General features: G+C 33.8%; 5 protein-coding genes across 7 annotated transcripts; 4 read left to right on the top strand and 1 right to left on the bottom strand.

Moving 5' to 3' along the window:
- The first annotated feature begins 319 nt into the window (after nt 1–319).
- LOC17878971 (CASP-like protein 1E1) lies at nt 320–1,756 on the top strand. Its single transcript, XM_006284523.2, has 2 exons — nt 320–665; nt 1,268–1,756. Exons 1-2 carry the CDS (start codon nt 424–426, stop codon nt 1,596–1,598), a joined length of 573 nt encoding a protein of 190 aa, XP_006284585.1. The 5' UTR covers nt 320–423; the 3' UTR covers nt 1,599–1,756.
- A 43-nt stretch (nt 1,757–1,799) lies between these two features.
- On the bottom strand, nt 1,800–4,958 carry LOC17879383. 2 transcript variants are annotated; one of them, XM_006286139.2, is made up of 11 exons: nt 4,724–4,958; nt 4,266–4,361; nt 4,029–4,183; nt 3,817–3,910; nt 3,639–3,709; nt 3,454–3,560; nt 3,212–3,333; nt 2,742–2,830; nt 2,608–2,667; nt 2,414–2,518; nt 1,800–2,312 (listed from the first exon to the last, which is right to left on the bottom strand). In XM_006286139.2, the coding sequence occupies exons 1-11, from the start codon at nt 4,875–4,877 to the stop codon at nt 2,193–2,195; spliced, it is 1,173 nt and encodes a 390-aa protein (XP_006286201.1). In that variant the 5' UTR covers nt 4,878–4,958; the 3' UTR covers nt 1,800–2,192. The 2 variants fall into 2 exon arrangements, with proteins under 2 accessions (XP_006286201.1, XP_023634406.1); XM_023778638.1 differs by having other exon boundaries at nt 4,029–4,180.
- A 594-nt stretch (nt 4,959–5,552) lies between these two features.
- On the top strand, nt 5,553–7,165 carry LOC17878924 (KNR4/SMI1 homolog). 2 transcript variants are annotated; one of them, XM_023779351.1, is made up of 3 exons: nt 5,553–6,190; nt 6,351–6,784; nt 6,913–7,165. In XM_023779351.1, exons 1-3 carry the CDS (start codon nt 5,770–5,772, stop codon nt 6,952–6,954), a joined length of 897 nt encoding a protein of 298 aa, XP_023635119.1. In that variant the 5' UTR covers nt 5,553–5,769; the 3' UTR covers nt 6,955–7,165. The 2 variants fall into 2 exon arrangements, with proteins under 2 accessions (XP_023635119.1, XP_023635120.1); XM_023779352.1 differs by having other exon boundaries at nt 5,557–6,181.
- A 3,445-nt stretch (nt 7,166–10,610) lies between these two features.
- Nucleotides 10,611–11,236, top strand: LOC17878925 (monothiol glutaredoxin-S4). The gene has a single exon (XM_006284757.2). It carries the CDS (start codon nt 10,731–10,733, stop codon nt 11,037–11,039), a length of 309 nt encoding a protein of 102 aa, XP_006284819.1. The 5' UTR covers nt 10,611–10,730; the 3' UTR covers nt 11,040–11,236.
- Nucleotides 11,237–13,865: 2,629 nt separating this feature from the next.
- LOC17878598 (monothiol glutaredoxin-S7) lies at nt 13,866–14,470 on the top strand. The gene has a single exon (XM_006284758.2). It carries the CDS (start codon nt 14,029–14,031, stop codon nt 14,335–14,337), a length of 309 nt encoding a protein of 102 aa, XP_006284820.1. The 5' UTR covers nt 13,866–14,028; the 3' UTR covers nt 14,338–14,470.
- The last annotated feature ends 1,203 nt before the right edge of the window (nt 14,471–15,673 follow it).

The raw sequence follows: 15,673 nt of genomic DNA, 5'->3' as shown, positions 1-15,673 counted from the left end.
TTTGTTTGCTTACTAATATTATTAACCTTATATGACATATACAAGGGTCAAGGAACACGCCGAGTCAAATACTTAACAAAATTTGTCTTTTTTCCAAGTTTCAATGCAAATGTATTCACACTTTTTTTTTCCACGTACGTAAATGTATTCACAATTCGTTTTCCCACACATATCCATTTACTTTTCTCATTCGTAAGCTGAGAATATCTCTCGCGCCACACAACACACAAACTGAAAAGCCACGTACACATCATTACTACCATCCACACATTATGCGTACGTATCCAGTATATATACACGTCTCTTTACTCTCATCTATAGCATGAAAAACTTAGAAATAAAATCCCAATAATTGTTTATATCTCTCTCTCTATCTCTCTCTTCTTATTTTGACCTTTAAAACTTTTTTTTTGATCCCTTATAATGGAACAAGAAGGTAAGAACAAGGTGAATGGGATGGAGGTGGAGAACGGAAAGAGAGAGACCGGGTCGAGGAAAGGAGTCGAGTTAGCGATGAGAGTGTTGGCTTTGGTCCTAACAATGACGGCTGCAATAGTACTTGGTGTCGCGAAACAGACAAAGGTTGTTCCTATAAAGCTTATTCCAACCTTGCCTCCTCTTGATGTCTCTACAACCGCCAAAGCATCTTACTTGTCTGCTTTTGTGTAAGCCTCTCTCTTTTCCTTCTTCCTCCTTTTCACACACATTTGTGTCTCAATTTAGCATGTAGATTCTTCTTGTCTCTACCATTATTTTGCGGTTGCGGCCACACGTACGTGAAAGATATAAAAGACACAAAAATGTAGAATGTTCAAATTTTTTTAATAGAAAAACACAAAGACAAACATAATTTTGTATATGTGTGTGAATCTTAGATTTAGGATTTGAGATTTTTATTATTATTTGCATGTACATAGATGTCTATATATGTGTATTTAAAAATATTATTGACAGATCAACTCGTATATAATAAATTCATACTTAATTAAGCCTTACGATCATAAATGTCCAACAACTAAACAGTAACACAACAGGGAAATTGGTCCACAGCCAATCTTTCTCTGACCTTCCTCAGCTCTTATTTTAGTTTGAAATTTAATTTACAATTTAGTTCTAGCTGGCATGACAAGAAATGGATGCTCTTGATTAATTTCGTATAAGGATATATACATATTTTATAATCTACTCTCTTATGGCAAATTATATTTACACTAGAGAGATGCATAAAACTTAGAAATAAAGAAATCTACGTTTTCAAATGTTGTAGGTACAACGTTTCTGTAAACGCTATAGCCTGCGGTTACACAGCCATCTCAATAGTGATTCTAATGATCAGCAAAGGCAAAAGAAGCAAAGGCTTGTTAATGGCGGTTTTGATAGGAGATCTAGTGATGGTGGCTTTGCTCTTTTCCGGCACAGGAGCCTCTGGAGCAATCGGGCTAATGGGTAAACAAGGGAACGATCATGTGATGTGGAAGAAAGTTTGTGGCGTTTTTGGCAAATTCTGTAACCAAGCTGCTGCTTCGATTGCTATAACTCTTATTGCTTCAGTTGTGTTTATGGGTATTGTCGTTCTTGATGCTATGAAACTTCCTTAGTCTTTTTTAAAACCAGAAAACACAAATAAGGTTTTTCTTGATTTGCTCTGTTTCTTTCTTGTTTGTTTGTGTTATGTAAAGTCATCATCATCAATTATGTAATTGTCTATTTGATTTCAATGTTTGAAAACTTCATGGTCCTATTGTGAGAAGATTTATATTCAATTTTGACAACTATTTTCATTTACTCACTGTCACATGATTTACAAAATTCAATTTTTTATTCGACGACGAATTAATACGTAACTGGATAAGTAGTTGTAATCAATGAACCTTTTTGTCTCCTTCTAATAAGATAAGACTCAAAAAGCTATATATTATTTTGTTATTACAGAAAATGTTCTTTTACTAATCAACTCAAGAACAAAAGTCCCACCATGTAATGGACAACTCGTATGCGTCCATCTCTTAAAGGAGAAAGCGAGTTGCCGTAGAATGCAAGATACTGAAACGGTCAATGTGTTTCTTTCCCTCGTCTCTACTTAGCCACCATTGAAAAGGAAAACATCACATCAACAGTTAGGTGCGAAAGGATGAACTTTAAACCTGTTGAGGCAGCCCCAAAGAGCTTCTGCAAATGTTGATTCAATCATTTTAGCTGAGAAGAGCTTCGTTCTTGTATAGCTCATCTAAATCCACGCTCACGTTCAAACCCGAGGTGACCAACGCATTGACCATGGAAGGAATCCCAGCTTTCAGTGAAGAAGCTAGAGCCTGTTCATCATTACAACCGAGAATTATGTATGGTTTTTAAATGAGGAGTTTAGGTTTCAGGGTTCAAACATAACAAATTAACAGCAGAGAAAAGTTTTAACCTTCTTATCTTCTTCGGTTTGGCGCTTGATAACGTCCACAGGCCACTCATTTACAAGTTTCTTGAATTCAGTTGAGACTGATGACTTTTTCTCATCAGGATATGTCTGCATAGTCAGTCACACACACATCTTTAAACTAAACGTACTAACTAAAGCTAAAAAGGGTTATATTAGAAGTGAGGCTATGGGCTTACCTGGCAGATAACCTGGACGACAGCAGCAGCTTCTTCGGGTTTACTTTCTAGTAGGAAACCCTGCGAAAGGAGCAAATTTGTAAGGATTATTCAGTAACTTGAAGACAGAGAAAGAGATGTGGTTATGTGCAAACCTTTGCGCAAGAGAAAGCAGTAGAAAGAGTGTGTTGACTGTATGTCTCTGATCTCAGTTTGTCTACTTTCCATAGCGACTCGGTATCCCCTGATAACAATATTTACACAATCAGCAACCGGCATCAGAGCCAAAAATAAAAAGAAACCTTTATGGACTAGAGTTTCTATCAGATTTCCAGATCTGTCTCTTGCATTACTAGCAGAAGTATAGAATATATCTCATCACTAATCATGAAATAGTTGAGGTAAGAAAGAAGTCATAATTACAGGTTACAGGTTCAGGAGTGATATAATAAAAAAATCTATGGATTTGTATTCTATTTCCACTACCAAAGGTCCAACAATAACGTAAGTCCATGTATATATAAATACATCAAAGATTGATAAATCCATCTAGAGTTTGCAAAGCCATAATCTCAAGAATAAATAAATCATATCAATGCAGGTATACAAGTAAAGCCAAAAGTACCTTTCTTGGCAGCAAATTCCATCCATACATCGAATGTGGTCTTCCTCAACTTAACTCCAGCTTTGGAGAATTTTTTAGAGTACTTGGCCAGTAGATCCCACTTATCTGTATCATGACAGATCCTGTAAAAATCCAGTTAAAGTTCATTTCATGATAAGAAAGCACACGCAATGGAAACAGGCACATACAAATTTCCACAATGCTATCATAGAGAAGAAGAAACAAAACAATTTTTTACACACCTGAAAACTAAATCTGCTGTGCCGGGTTGTAGAGGCAGGTCATTCGTTTTCAGGAGTTTCATTACTTCTTCCATGAGTTCAGAATCCTTGTGTTCTAGTGCATATGACTACATGGAATCCAGAATACGTCTTAAACATCTATGTGTACCAAAGAAACAACCAAAACACTTATTGACACGCCATACCAATAGATGGTGTGCTGATGCAACACTGGGTGTCAAACCATGGACATTATGCTTCCACAAAGCCTTCTTTCCTGCAACCACAAAGAACTGCATTAGTACTCTCGAATGATACAACATGTTCGATTAAATTATATAACAAAACTAATAACACGTAAAGTAAAAGCAAAACTGAGAGTACCTGAGTCAATTGCTCCAACACGTACACAAGTCTTAGCAACTTGTTGGCATAGATTGCAATTGAAGTTGTCATGAATACGAAGATTGGATAATCTCTGCAAACCAGAAACAGCAAATTTCAAGCACTGACCAACCATACATCCCGAATAACGATAAGAAATCTCAAATGGAACCAAACAAGGCATGTAAAAAAGGAAGATTTGAAGTACTAACAAATCTCCTGAGATTCTGAAGAACGTCAAAGAGAAGATTAACATCATCCTGATTCTGACAACTCTCAATCAACGACCACAACCAAGCATTTGGAGGCATTGATCTCTTGACATTCACAGAATCAAGCATCTTATCATGCAATTCCTTAACAACTACTGCAACATCATAACCGCAATGAGAAACCCTCTGTTGATCTCAAATTCCAGTTCAAAAACAAAGTAACATATAAAAAGCAACCTGTAGGATTTCCAGCAAGCTTTTCTGCTTCAGAGGAAAAGCTCGACCTGGGAGTCAACAAGCTCAAAGACGACGAGTGACTACATCTATCAATCCCTGCAACACATAATCATCAATTTCATCTTAGCAACTCACACATACATACATAAAGATCACAACTTGCGATAAAAAAATCAATACGTTTGCTTCGATTCACATCACAAAGTAAAGCTAATTCATTTACACACTTACATTCAACGAAATTTTTACCCTTTAGTATCTTAAGCTTATACATGATCTCAAAATCACATACATAGGCTAAAAGTGTTCACTTTTACACACTAATCTTCACTAGCCACACTTTATAACATTATACAGGTTTGGTAAATCTAGTACAGGACAAAAAGATTTCTCCATTTCCAAAGCTGGGTTTGGTAAATTTTGCAATTGGCATTACGAAATTAACCAAAAGAAAATACCTTTTAATAAAGAGGATGAAGTAGACGTTTGATTCCGCCATTGGAAGGAGCTTGGGATTTGAGAAGCAGAGGAGTAGAATCTCGGATTGGTCTCGGTGATAACAATGGGTTTTAAGAACTTAGCGATTCGACGAGAGTTCTGGAGGAATTGCATCGCTAGTGGTTCCACGAGTCCTGAATCAAAGCTGGGTTTTTCAAAACTGAGTCGAGTCGAGTCTCGAGATTGAGAGAAGAAAGACGCCGGGATCAAAGATTTAGGGTTTATTGTTTTAGACCATCAACAATGCAGTATTTGCAAATATAAGTCCCTATTTTTATTCATAATTTATTAATTCACCTGTTACTTTGATTTGTTTTGTAATCAGCTCATTCCCAGCTCTCACATATTTTAATTATTTTGTTGGAATGTTAAATATTTATATATACTTTTAAATGGAGATTGGTATGACAAATAAGCAAATGAAAAAACACAAACGTTAAGTAGTTGAAAGTGATTCAACAATTTCTTGTTGATCTACCCATATTAAAGTTATAATTTAGACAAATTATACGTCTTATTCTTTCAAATCAATAAGATTATCTCTTTGTACTTTTGTAGTAACAACTAATAATTTTTGTAAAAAATTTAAGGTTGTAAATAGTTATTTATTTATAAAAAAGTAATTATATTTCTAATTTTCCTTAATATGTTTAGTTTATGTTACCTCTCGTGTCTCTCTCTAACTAAACATAACCTTTTCTATTCTAATAATAAAAACAAGAAACTAAATGATCTTTTAATTTGTGAAAAAATTGGTATCGCCTTAAGTTGGAACACCTAACAAATAACTAAAACGAATTTTTTTTTCCCCTAACCAAAGTGAATCACAACGCAAAAAAAAAATACAACTGGAAAATTAGTTTATCGTTTTCTTCAATCTCCTTCGATAAAACTCCATCAAAAGATTCATATTCTTCTCCATCAGCCCTTTGATTTTTCTCTCTTCACATAATCAATTAAGACAAGAAAAGTGATTGGTGTTTTAATTAAGAAGAAACAATAACAAATGGGTTGTGGAAAATCAAAACACGATGTTGTTACGGGAAACACAACAAAGATCAGAAAGCCTTTGGAAGCTGATCAATCAGTGAAGGGTAAAGAGAGCGAGACAATTAAAAGACAAGAAAGCTGCCGTTGCCGGAAAAATAACGATATTTCCGATGTAGTTTCTGGCGAGGCTGGTGTAGAAAACATTACCAAGAATCCGGAGGAGAAGCAGGATGAAGGAGGTTATGAGGAGAAGACGGCGGTGGAGATGACGACGAATGATGACAAGACACCGGAGGACAAGGAAACAACGACCACTTTGTCCCCCGTGGAGGCGGTGGCTGCGATAGTGCCGGAGAATATTACGACGGAGGAGAACGTTAACGACGTGAATGAGAGCGTTTCGCCGGTTGTGGACGAATTACAAAAGGGTATGCATGGTAAATTTTACATGTTTATAAATAATTATACGTTGGAATTGTCAAGTTAATTTTAACGTTTTGTTACAAATTTTACATTGCAAAAGTATACACTTAATTTACGTGTTATATCACTTCTTCTTGTAAGGTGTAACGTTCATTTTGGTTTTTGATTTAACAGAAGATAATGATATTGAAACGGTGGTAGAAGAAGAGAAAAGTATAGAGGATAATATTGATGGTGGTGTTGATACCCAAGTTCCATCTACCGAGGTCGAAGAGCCAAAACCGGACGTTGAAATTCCAGTAACAACCGAAGTAGAAGCTCGAGATATTTCAACAACGGAAAATGAAGAAATCGAAGCCACGGAAACTGAAACCGCAGTCGCGGAAAATGAAACCGTGACTGCGGAAAATGATGAAACCGTCGAAATAGAGAATGAGGAAATTATAGCTGTGGAAAATGATGAAACCACAGTTGCGGAAAATGAAACCGTAACTGCAGAAAATGATGAAACCGTCGAAATAGAAAATGAAGAAATTGCAACCGCGGAAAATAGTGAAACCGCAGCCGCGGAAAATGATGGAACCGCAGCAGCTGAAGATGTTGTAGAGGTATGAAAATTTTAAGTATTAACATTTATTAGAGTGTGTTATTTGTCCATTCTATATTGCTAGTCAATTAGTTTGATCTCATTACAAGAAACTCCTTTTAAAACTTGCTATCGTATTGGGTTGTGTAGGAAACTCCGGCCGATCTAACAAAAGAAGTTGAGTCGGTATGAAGAAGCTAAATTAAAGAAGAGAATATACAACACGTTTTATACTCTACGCATCATTAAATCATATATATTGCTTCTTTAAAAAAAAAGAGAGAAAAGAAATATATATTTTTCTTTATTTATTCTGTTTAACCTATTATGAAATTCGAAAGATTTGTATTTGTTTCACTCAAGCATTTGAATCTTTTAAATGGAATAAGTCTTTACATATGTAGCTGGTTGCATTATGAACAAACAAAGTTCTCAAAAGTAAACTCAGTATGAAAATATAGTGTGGTAATTTACTATGTACTATTGAGATTAATATGTTATATATTATGATAATATACATACGAGTTTAGATACATATATTGTTTCTCCTACTGGATATGATATTTCTTGCTTATGCATAAATATCAAAAATTTAGAATGTGAATAACAGAAAATTTCAGAACTTATATTATTGGTGAACAAAAAAAATATATATATATTATTGTCTCGAAGAAGGATTTGTTGACTTGGTGAAGATAGTCTGAGTTCTTGAATGGAAGGCTGATAAAAAGCAGTTCAAATTCATAATTAATATAATGTTTAAGTAAATAAAAATTTAATAAATTTTTATCTGCATTTGATATGCTAGATCTGCTTGATATGTTTTTGTTCTGCTTGATATTTTTGAACCGCTTGATCTGCTTTGCCCGATTTGCTCTCTCTATTCGAAGCCTGAGTAAGATTTTTTACCGGTCCTAAAATAAGATTATGTTATTCATAGATCGATGAGAGTCATCATCTAAAATTCGAAGAGATCTAAAGTAAATATAAAAGATCACATGTTGCAATTCTCTTCATCACCAATTTATTTGAATGAATTGACTAATGCTTTTTTATATCTTGCTTTTAGATTTGTTTATAGTGCACTCATAAGTCATAACACTGACCTATTAATTCTGTTTTTTACTTAGACATGCAAATATTACGCATATAGTGTATGAAAGGTGATAGGATGTCTCGAGAAAAAAAGTGATAGGATGGTACGAGGATATGGAATTAGATGCAATCATATGATAATATGTACTATTAGGTTAGACATGTACGGCGGGATATGAATATGAGAGCATCTCCAAAGGGAGATGTTTAATTTGGGGTGTTAAACATTTTTTTAAATTTTTTAATGATTAATAAACAGTTATGGAACTCTAAAATTTTTGTTGCTCCAATGGTGAACTCAATAAGAAGTTCTAAAAAGCAAAATATTTAATTTAATATTAATATAATTTATATTTTAAAAATATATAAAAACAAAATTATATTACATTACTTGAAATACAAAACATACAAAATAAAATAAAGATATTGAAATAACACAATGTTTAGTTGAAATTTTGAGAGTTGCCAAATTTGTGCCATATGTGTTCAACCAAATCGGATTTTAATTGTTCATGTATTTTCTTATCACGAACTTGATTCCGAATGCCGATCATATTGCCTATATTTGTAGGCATGTCAGTAGAATACGTCATATCCACTTGTGAAGTTCTGCTTCCTTCTCCTTGCTGGAATATTGATACATCAAACTGAGTGTATCCATCGCGTTCGTTTTCTACTATCATATTGTGAAGTATGATACATGCTCTCATAATTTTTCCTATTTTTACCTTATCCCAAACAAGAGCTGGGTTTTTCACAATGGCAAATCGAGCTTGCAAGACTCCAAAAGCACGTTCTACATCTTTTCGAACGCCTTCTTGATATGTAGCAAATAATGATGGTTTCAGACCTTGAGGAAGACGAATCGACTGGATAAAAGTTGCCCATTTTGGATATATACCGTCTGTAGTACAACCAAAAGGGTCCAATGAGCAAGAAAGGGATTTTAAAAGGGAAGGAGAAAATATTACATCTTTCATTATCCAGTGGTCGAACAACTTCTCCAATAATCTGACCAACACTTTAAAGAGACTTGAGATCATCCTCAGTTTTGTTGAATTCCTTCTTAGCTCCTCTTAAGTTCTCCCTAGCTACAACAACACAACAAAACTTTAAGTTCTAATCCCAACCCATTCACGTATAACAAACCCGATTCATATGCTAATAGCAAACACCATCGACCAAAGTGAAACAAAAAAAAATTATAACTTTACACCGTTTCACAAATCCGAACCACAAAGTCTTAAGATTTCAAGAGATATACTTTAAGCAATTGAGAGAAAACCCTAGATTCAAGTAACTCAAAACCATTCAATCTCGAAACCCTAATTTTGAGTACCTAACACAATCGATGTTTAGCTTCAGACAAAAGATGGTGATAACGGCGACCTTGAATCCGCCCTTCTCAGCTCCATAACGCCGACGAAATCAAACAACACATCAAATCACCCTTTTTGTCGCCGGCTTCACAAAAGAAGAAGAAAATGTTTTTTTTCGACAAAGAGAGATACGTTTCGATCCCTATTTTTTTCTTCCCTTCTCTCACAGTTTCCATTCAATTATAAACAGACACGTGGCTTTAGAGAGCGATACTAAAAGGCATTAGTTTAGGGGCGCTGCTAAACATATTAACTCATTATCATTTAATTTTAATCACATTAATTACATAAAACTCTAAACTTTTCCATAGGCATCTCCCTTTGGAGATGGTCTGACGACCTTATAATTTGTCATCTATATTGATAACGACTCTCCGGATCAATGTTGGGCCACCTTTGATCAAGATACATCGAAAAAAACAAAAAATACAACAATGTGGTTCCTTTGAGCCTTATCGTCATGGAATGAGATCGAATTTTAGCGATGTCAAGAATCATACTTTATTCCGACATCGATTTATGATGAAATATGTGTGAGAATAATATAAAAAAATATGGCTTGATGGTATGTGAAGAAGCCACGTAATCCTCAAAACGACAAAGATAAGAGACTATTCTCGATATATACCTTACTATCTCGAGTCTTCACGAAGTGGTGCTCTACTTTAGTTATATGTCAATGGGTGGGGTTTAAACTAAGTTTGTGAACCTATGTCCAATGTAACTCGTTTAGCAACTATAACTTGCATATATAGCTGTATATTAAAAAGATCAAAAAGTAAAAAATAAAATTGAAGAAGCATCAACACATAACATATATATGTCAAAATCTGCTACTCGTAACACATTATATGTAACATCGCATGCCTTAGATATATTAAGATCCAAAGGTCGGCAGTTTTAAATTTGAAAAACCAATATATGAAAACTATGCAGTATGCAGCAAAAATTAAGTAAATTGACTTAATGTAATAGAGATATATATATCTTTTCTTTTTGACAATGAAACTATTGTATATGGCCGTACTATAGAGACATGACATGATTCGTCCGTATCAAATATTCTTCACAGCTAAGAGATTTTGTTTTCTGTACGTTTTACCGAATTAGTTTGATTCTTTACCTGCGCAAGTGAGGCAAAGAGTCAAAGTGTGAACCGATCATAGCCTCAGGCTCTCATATATTCTCTGGGATGTATTCTTTCTTTCATTATTTAAATGTGTTGTTTATTTCATGCTATAAAGTTGATTCTATATATTAAAAAAAAGTGCTACATCAAACCCATAATATGATAACTTTACGTACCTTAGAATGCTGTATATATAGAGGAGCCTTATAGACAATTCTATACATCAAACATATAAACTTAAAGTCTTTTATCTTACTAATCCAAAGTTTTCCACTTTTATTTCTTTTTTCGCATTTCGATCAAAACAAACTAGTTTTATCCTTTGCAAGCCGCTTTTTCAAACTCATTTTCACATTATAACACTAATGGATAAGCTACAGAAGATGATCTCCGAGAAGTCGGTAGTGATCTTTAGCAAGAACTCTTGCTGCATGTCGCACACAATCAAGACTCTCTTCTTAGACCTTGGCGTGAACCCGACGATCTATGAGCTAGACGAGATCAACAGAGGAAAAGAAATAGAGCAAGCATTGGCTCAGCTTGGCTGCAGCCCAACCGTGCCAGTGGTGTTCATAGGAGGGCAGCTTGTTGGTGGAGCCAATCAAGTCATGAGTCTCCATCTTAATCGTTCTCTCATTCCAATGCTTAAACGTGTTGGGGCTATATGGCTTTGATTGAATAAAAAGTAATACTTACGTATAGATCATAGCTTTGTACTAATTAAGGATGACAAAATAACATATACATGTCGGTATGAATGATATGTCTATTATCTATGAATTATGAAAAGATAGATTGTGAGGATATACCTATTTTGTAACTTGTGGGTATACTTTAATAAATAACCTAGTGTTGTATTTCTATTTTTCCATATTATGTTTACAATAATATATATATATGTATAAATATTGTTGAAAAAAGAAGAACATCTTGACTTTTATTTTAAGTTTTCGTTGTCAAAAGAGAAAGCTACTCTTTTTTTTTTTTTTCGCGCATCACTCATGTTGTCAAAGTTGCAAGAAGAGTATGTCGTACTTAAGTGTTCTTTTTGGTTTAATGTTTTTTATAGGTGTTGATGTAATCTCAAATTATGACTCATTGATCAAAGTGGATTTTCATTTACCGTTTCCAACAAAATGTAAACCTAACTACATTAGTTGCTAAACTCATTAATATACCCCTTTATAATTTTCATTTATTTGTACTCCCACAGCTTTGACGGAAACATGATATAGATCAAGGAGGTGATCACCCACTACAAAATCAGGAATTGTTGAAACCACTGAATAAAAAATATGGAAAAGCTTGAAAAATACACTAAGCAAAATATTATTAAGAGCCAATCTGGTGAATGACAAGATTTGAGAGAAATTTTAGATCAGTGGCAAATGGGCAATCAAGAAAACTAAACATATTAAGTAAAAATGATGATAAAAAATTATGTATTATTGTTCTGATTTTTCTTTGCACTTTACGAAGGGTGACTTTTATGCGCCTCCGGTTTGTAGTTTATGCGCCTCTGATATCGAGTCCAGAGACCATATTCTCCTCGCCTGCAGCTTTTCCCAAGCTGTTTGGAGACTAGTCTTTTCAAGAATCGATCCTAATAAGTCTTTGCTGCTCTCATGGTCAGAGCTCCTTTCCTGGGTAAGATTTTCATCTCCTTCTGCTCCTTCCCTCTTGAGGAAAATCGCAGCTCAAGCCACCATCTACAATATTTGGAGGCAACGAAATAATCTCATCCATAATCAGTAAGCGCTCCAACCGGCCTCTATTTTCTTGCGTTTGGATAAGGAGATCAGAAACATAATCTCATCAAGATATCCTCTGAAGCGTTTCAGAAACTTTATGCAACTCTGGTTGTGACATCTTCACTTTTTTTGTGAATCTCTGTAACTTATCTCCTTGTTTTCCTTTTTTGCCGAGGAGCTTAAGCCAATAGGCTTTTTTTTGTAAAAGTCAAACGTTTTCATTTCTTAAATGATATTAACAGTTTAGCAAAAAAAAAAAAAAAAAAAAAAAAAAAAAAAAAAAAAAGAAAAGAAAGGGTGACTTTTATCTTGTTCTATTCTTATGATATGATCTACTTTTATGTAAACCTGTAATTGATTTCATTGTGTCTTAAGAGACGTATATTCTATATATTCAAAATTTTAGGTGTAAATTCTATTTTAGTATAATAGAGTCTCTTGTAAGAAATAATCTAGAAAAACTTATCAAAATATCTCAGTAATTAGCTTTATGTTCAAAAATATCATCAAAAGTAACATAATTTCTGTTGAAGATAATGTTTCACGTTGACAATTAATTAAATCCCCGTGAAAACATATCAAGCATGTGATAGGATTGCATGAGGATATGGATTTATGATAGGATATGTGGTTTTAGACATAAGAGCAACATTATTGATAGTATTTTAGCCAAATTTTAGACTAAAATATGTGAAAAATTGATCTTATATAAAATCTTTTTCTTTACATATCTTAGCCTAAATTTTGGCTAAGATACCATCAATAATGGTGGTGTTTGGCATGTACGTGTTATGAATATGATGACCACATTCGTCGTATGACGACTCTCCGGAACAGTGTTGGGCCATCTTTTTTGATCCAGGAAGAGAAAAAAAATGTGGTTCCATGTGAGCCTTATCGTCATGGAATGAAATCGAACTTTAGCGATGTCAAGAATCATGCAAAAACTTTCCTTTATTCCGAGTTCGATTCATGACCAAAAGGTTTTTGGAAAAAACATGTTTTGATGGAAACTCAAGGAGCCACGTAATCCTCAAACACAAAATGGATAAAAGATTATTCTAGAAATATACCTTACGATCTCGATCCTTCAAGAAGTATACGTAGAGTTTGTTTTTAAAATGTTCATGTCAAAGGGTATACTTTATTTATGGTTTTGAATCTATGATCTAGTTTGGCTCACAAACCTTTATTAATTAACTTGCAATGTTGAAATATGTATAGGTTTTTAAAAAAAAAAAAAAAAATATATGTATAGGTTTATTTTTCTCGACATAATGGAAGCTTTTTATTGTTTATTCTTTTGTAAATTTGTGTAAGCTTATGAAAACTATATACCAATTAATTATGCAGTATATATAAAACTAAATTTAATTTTTCCTTAAAGTAATAAAGAGATATCTCTTTTGACAATGAAAAATATATATGGCCGTACCATAGAGACATGACATTGCATGATTCGTCGTCCGTATCATATATTCTTCACAACTAAGAGATTTTGTTTTCTGTACCTTATTACCGAATTAGTTTTATTCTTTAGCTACAAGAGGCAAAATTAAAGAGTCAAGAAGGCGTGAACCGATCATGGCCGCAATTTTGTTTTTTAATTATAAAATGTTTTATTTATTTTGAGCTATAAAGTTGATTCTCTTTAAAAAGTGCTATATCGAACTCATAATATCATAACTTTACGTATTATATATAGTCCCCTTGTAGACACTTCTCTACATCAAACCGAGCAAACACAAACTCAAAGTCACTTTTCACTTTCACCCAAAGATATCACAATCTCTTTAACAGTTCTCTAGTTATCCCTTTTTCATCCCTAATCTCGCATCTTGTAATCAAAACATAACCTATTTTCATCCTTAGCGAGTCACTTTTTTGAACACACTTTCACGTTAAAACAACAATGGAGAAGCTACAGAAGATGATCTCCGAGAAGTCAGTTGTGATCTTTAGCAAAAACTCTTGCTGCATGTCTCACACAATCAAGACTCTCTTCTTAGACCTTGGTGTAAACCCGACAATCTATGAACTAGACGAGATAACCAGAGGAAAAGAGATAGAACAAGCATTGGCTCAGCTTGGCTGCAGTCCTACTGTACCGGCGGTGTTCATAGGAGGGCAACTCGTTGGTGGAGCCAATCAAGTCATGAGCCTCCATCTCAATCGTTCTCTCCTTCCAATGCTTAAACGCGTTGGGGCTTTATGGCTTTGATTAAATTAAGGGGGATACTTACGTAGAACGTAGATTTATAAATGATAATAATAATGTAATGAGACTGATCAATTATGACAAACGAAAATTTTCGAAATTTAAAGCATAACATGTTCAAAACCATTTCTTCTTATGTTTTGTTCATAATGAGAAAATTCTACTGTTTTAAAAAAAAAAAAAAAAAATCTATTGTAAGGAATCGTGTACACATGTACACCTATTTTCTATGTTTTAATAAATAAAATTTTGTTCCGCAGTCAAAGATGGATTCTCTCTTGTTAATTTATAGCTTTCATGAAGACGAGTTACAGTAAATAAAAACCCAAATTACCCCATTGTGGTTACAACAAAATTAACTTGAACTAACTACAAAAGAGCCAATGTGGTTTAAGATCTATATAATGTTTTCTCTTTATAATTTGGTTTACTTATGCTATGAATCCTTGTTAATCCATTAGGTAAACTGCTCGGGGAAAATCAATTACCCTAGACTGATTCACCGACCTTTGGTTCGATACACCATTCAATGTAGAAAAATAAAAACTATTAAGAGGATGAGAGTTTTAACCAGCTTGGAAACATGTGTGGTTAGCTACATCTTGCCAAATCCACACTATCATAAACACCCTGAGCTCTCATCCTTGTAGTCTCTAACATCCCAAGCTCTCACAGTAAATGTTTACTCATTCAACCAAGAGACTAGATTAGGTTTCTTGGGATCCTTCTACTCATACCCTTTGTTGTTCTTCCAGCGAAACAAATATTGGCATTCCATATTTCCATCTTATAACATTTTAATCATCAACCAATCTCAGCGGTTTAGCTTTCGAAAGAGTGAACAAAAGACATCAGTATGTTATTACTACAGCCAGTTCTCCATATCATTTTTTTTTGTTTTCTGGCTTTGTAAAAACTTGGAGACCACTTAAAGTCCATGTCAATTCTATAATTAGTATGTTATTTTCTGTCCCAAAGTGCCCTATACTAATTGCAGCTTAGGTTATACTTATATATCCATGGCAAATATTGTCTGATATTTAATATCCGGACACTTATTTACATATATCCTCAGAGAAATTAATCAAATCATTTATATAAGTTGGAGAGGAAAAAAACCAATTTCTGTAGAATGAATTTGGGTTGGTTCAAAATGATTTTTTTTTAAATAAGAATGAATAGAGTATGGACTAAACTAAGTTAGATACATAAATCAGTTATTACGGATGGACCAACAAACCTTAAATTTATTTTCCCACCTAGCAATTTTTTAAAAAGTGTTCAATGTACATAGTTTGTAGAATTGAACGCGATATAATATGTACTTTTACGTAAGACT

This window comes from Capsella rubella, unplaced genomic scaffold, assembly GCF_000375325.1.
Source record: "Capsella rubella cultivar Monte Gargano unplaced genomic scaffold, Caprub1_0 scaffold_7, whole genome shotgun sequence".
Lineage (NCBI taxonomy): Eukaryota > Viridiplantae > Streptophyta > Magnoliopsida > Brassicales > Brassicaceae > Capsella > Capsella rubella.
Note: the sequence above shows the minus strand (reverse complement) of the source record. Positions and strands in the feature narration are given on the sequence as shown.

Bases quoted from the DNA above. Each gene is read 5' to 3' on its own strand.
- LOC17879383 (XM_006286139.2), bottom strand. From the start codon at position 4,877: ATGCAATTCCTCCAGAACTCTCGTCGAATCGCTAAGTTCTTAAAACCC. The intron at 2,519-2,607 runs GTAAGCCCATAG...CTGACTATGCAG, and splicing joins TCGTCCAGGTTATCTGCCAG to ACATATCCTGATGAGAAAAA. The intron at 2,313-2,413 runs GTTAAAACTTTT...AATGATGAACAG, and splicing joins AAACCGAAGAAGATAAGAAG to GCTCTAGCTTCTTCACTGAA.
- LOC17878971 (XM_006284523.2), top strand. From the start codon at position 424: ATGGAACAAGAAGGTAAGAACAAGGTGAATGGGATGGAGGTGGAGAAC. The intron at 666-1,267 runs GTAAGCCTCTCT...CAAATGTTGTAG, and splicing joins TCTTACTTGTCTGCTTTTGT to GTACAACGTTTCTGTAAACG.
- LOC17878598 (XM_006284758.2), top strand. From the start codon at position 14,029: ATGGAGAAGCTACAGAAGATGATCTCCGAGAAGTCAGTTGTGATCTTT.
- LOC17878925 (XM_006284757.2), top strand. From the start codon at position 10,731: ATGGATAAGCTACAGAAGATGATCTCCGAGAAGTCGGTAGTGATCTTT.
- LOC17878924 (XM_023779351.1), top strand. From the start codon at position 5,770: ATGGGTTGTGGAAAATCAAAACACGATGTTGTTACGGGAAACACAACA. The intron at 6,191-6,350 runs GTAAATTTTACA...TTGATTTAACAG, and splicing joins ATTACAAAAGGGTATGCATG to AAGATAATGATATTGAAACG. The intron at 6,785-6,912 runs GTATGAAAATTT...TGGGTTGTGTAG, and splicing joins CAGCTGAAGATGTTGTAGAG to GAAACTCCGGCCGATCTAAC.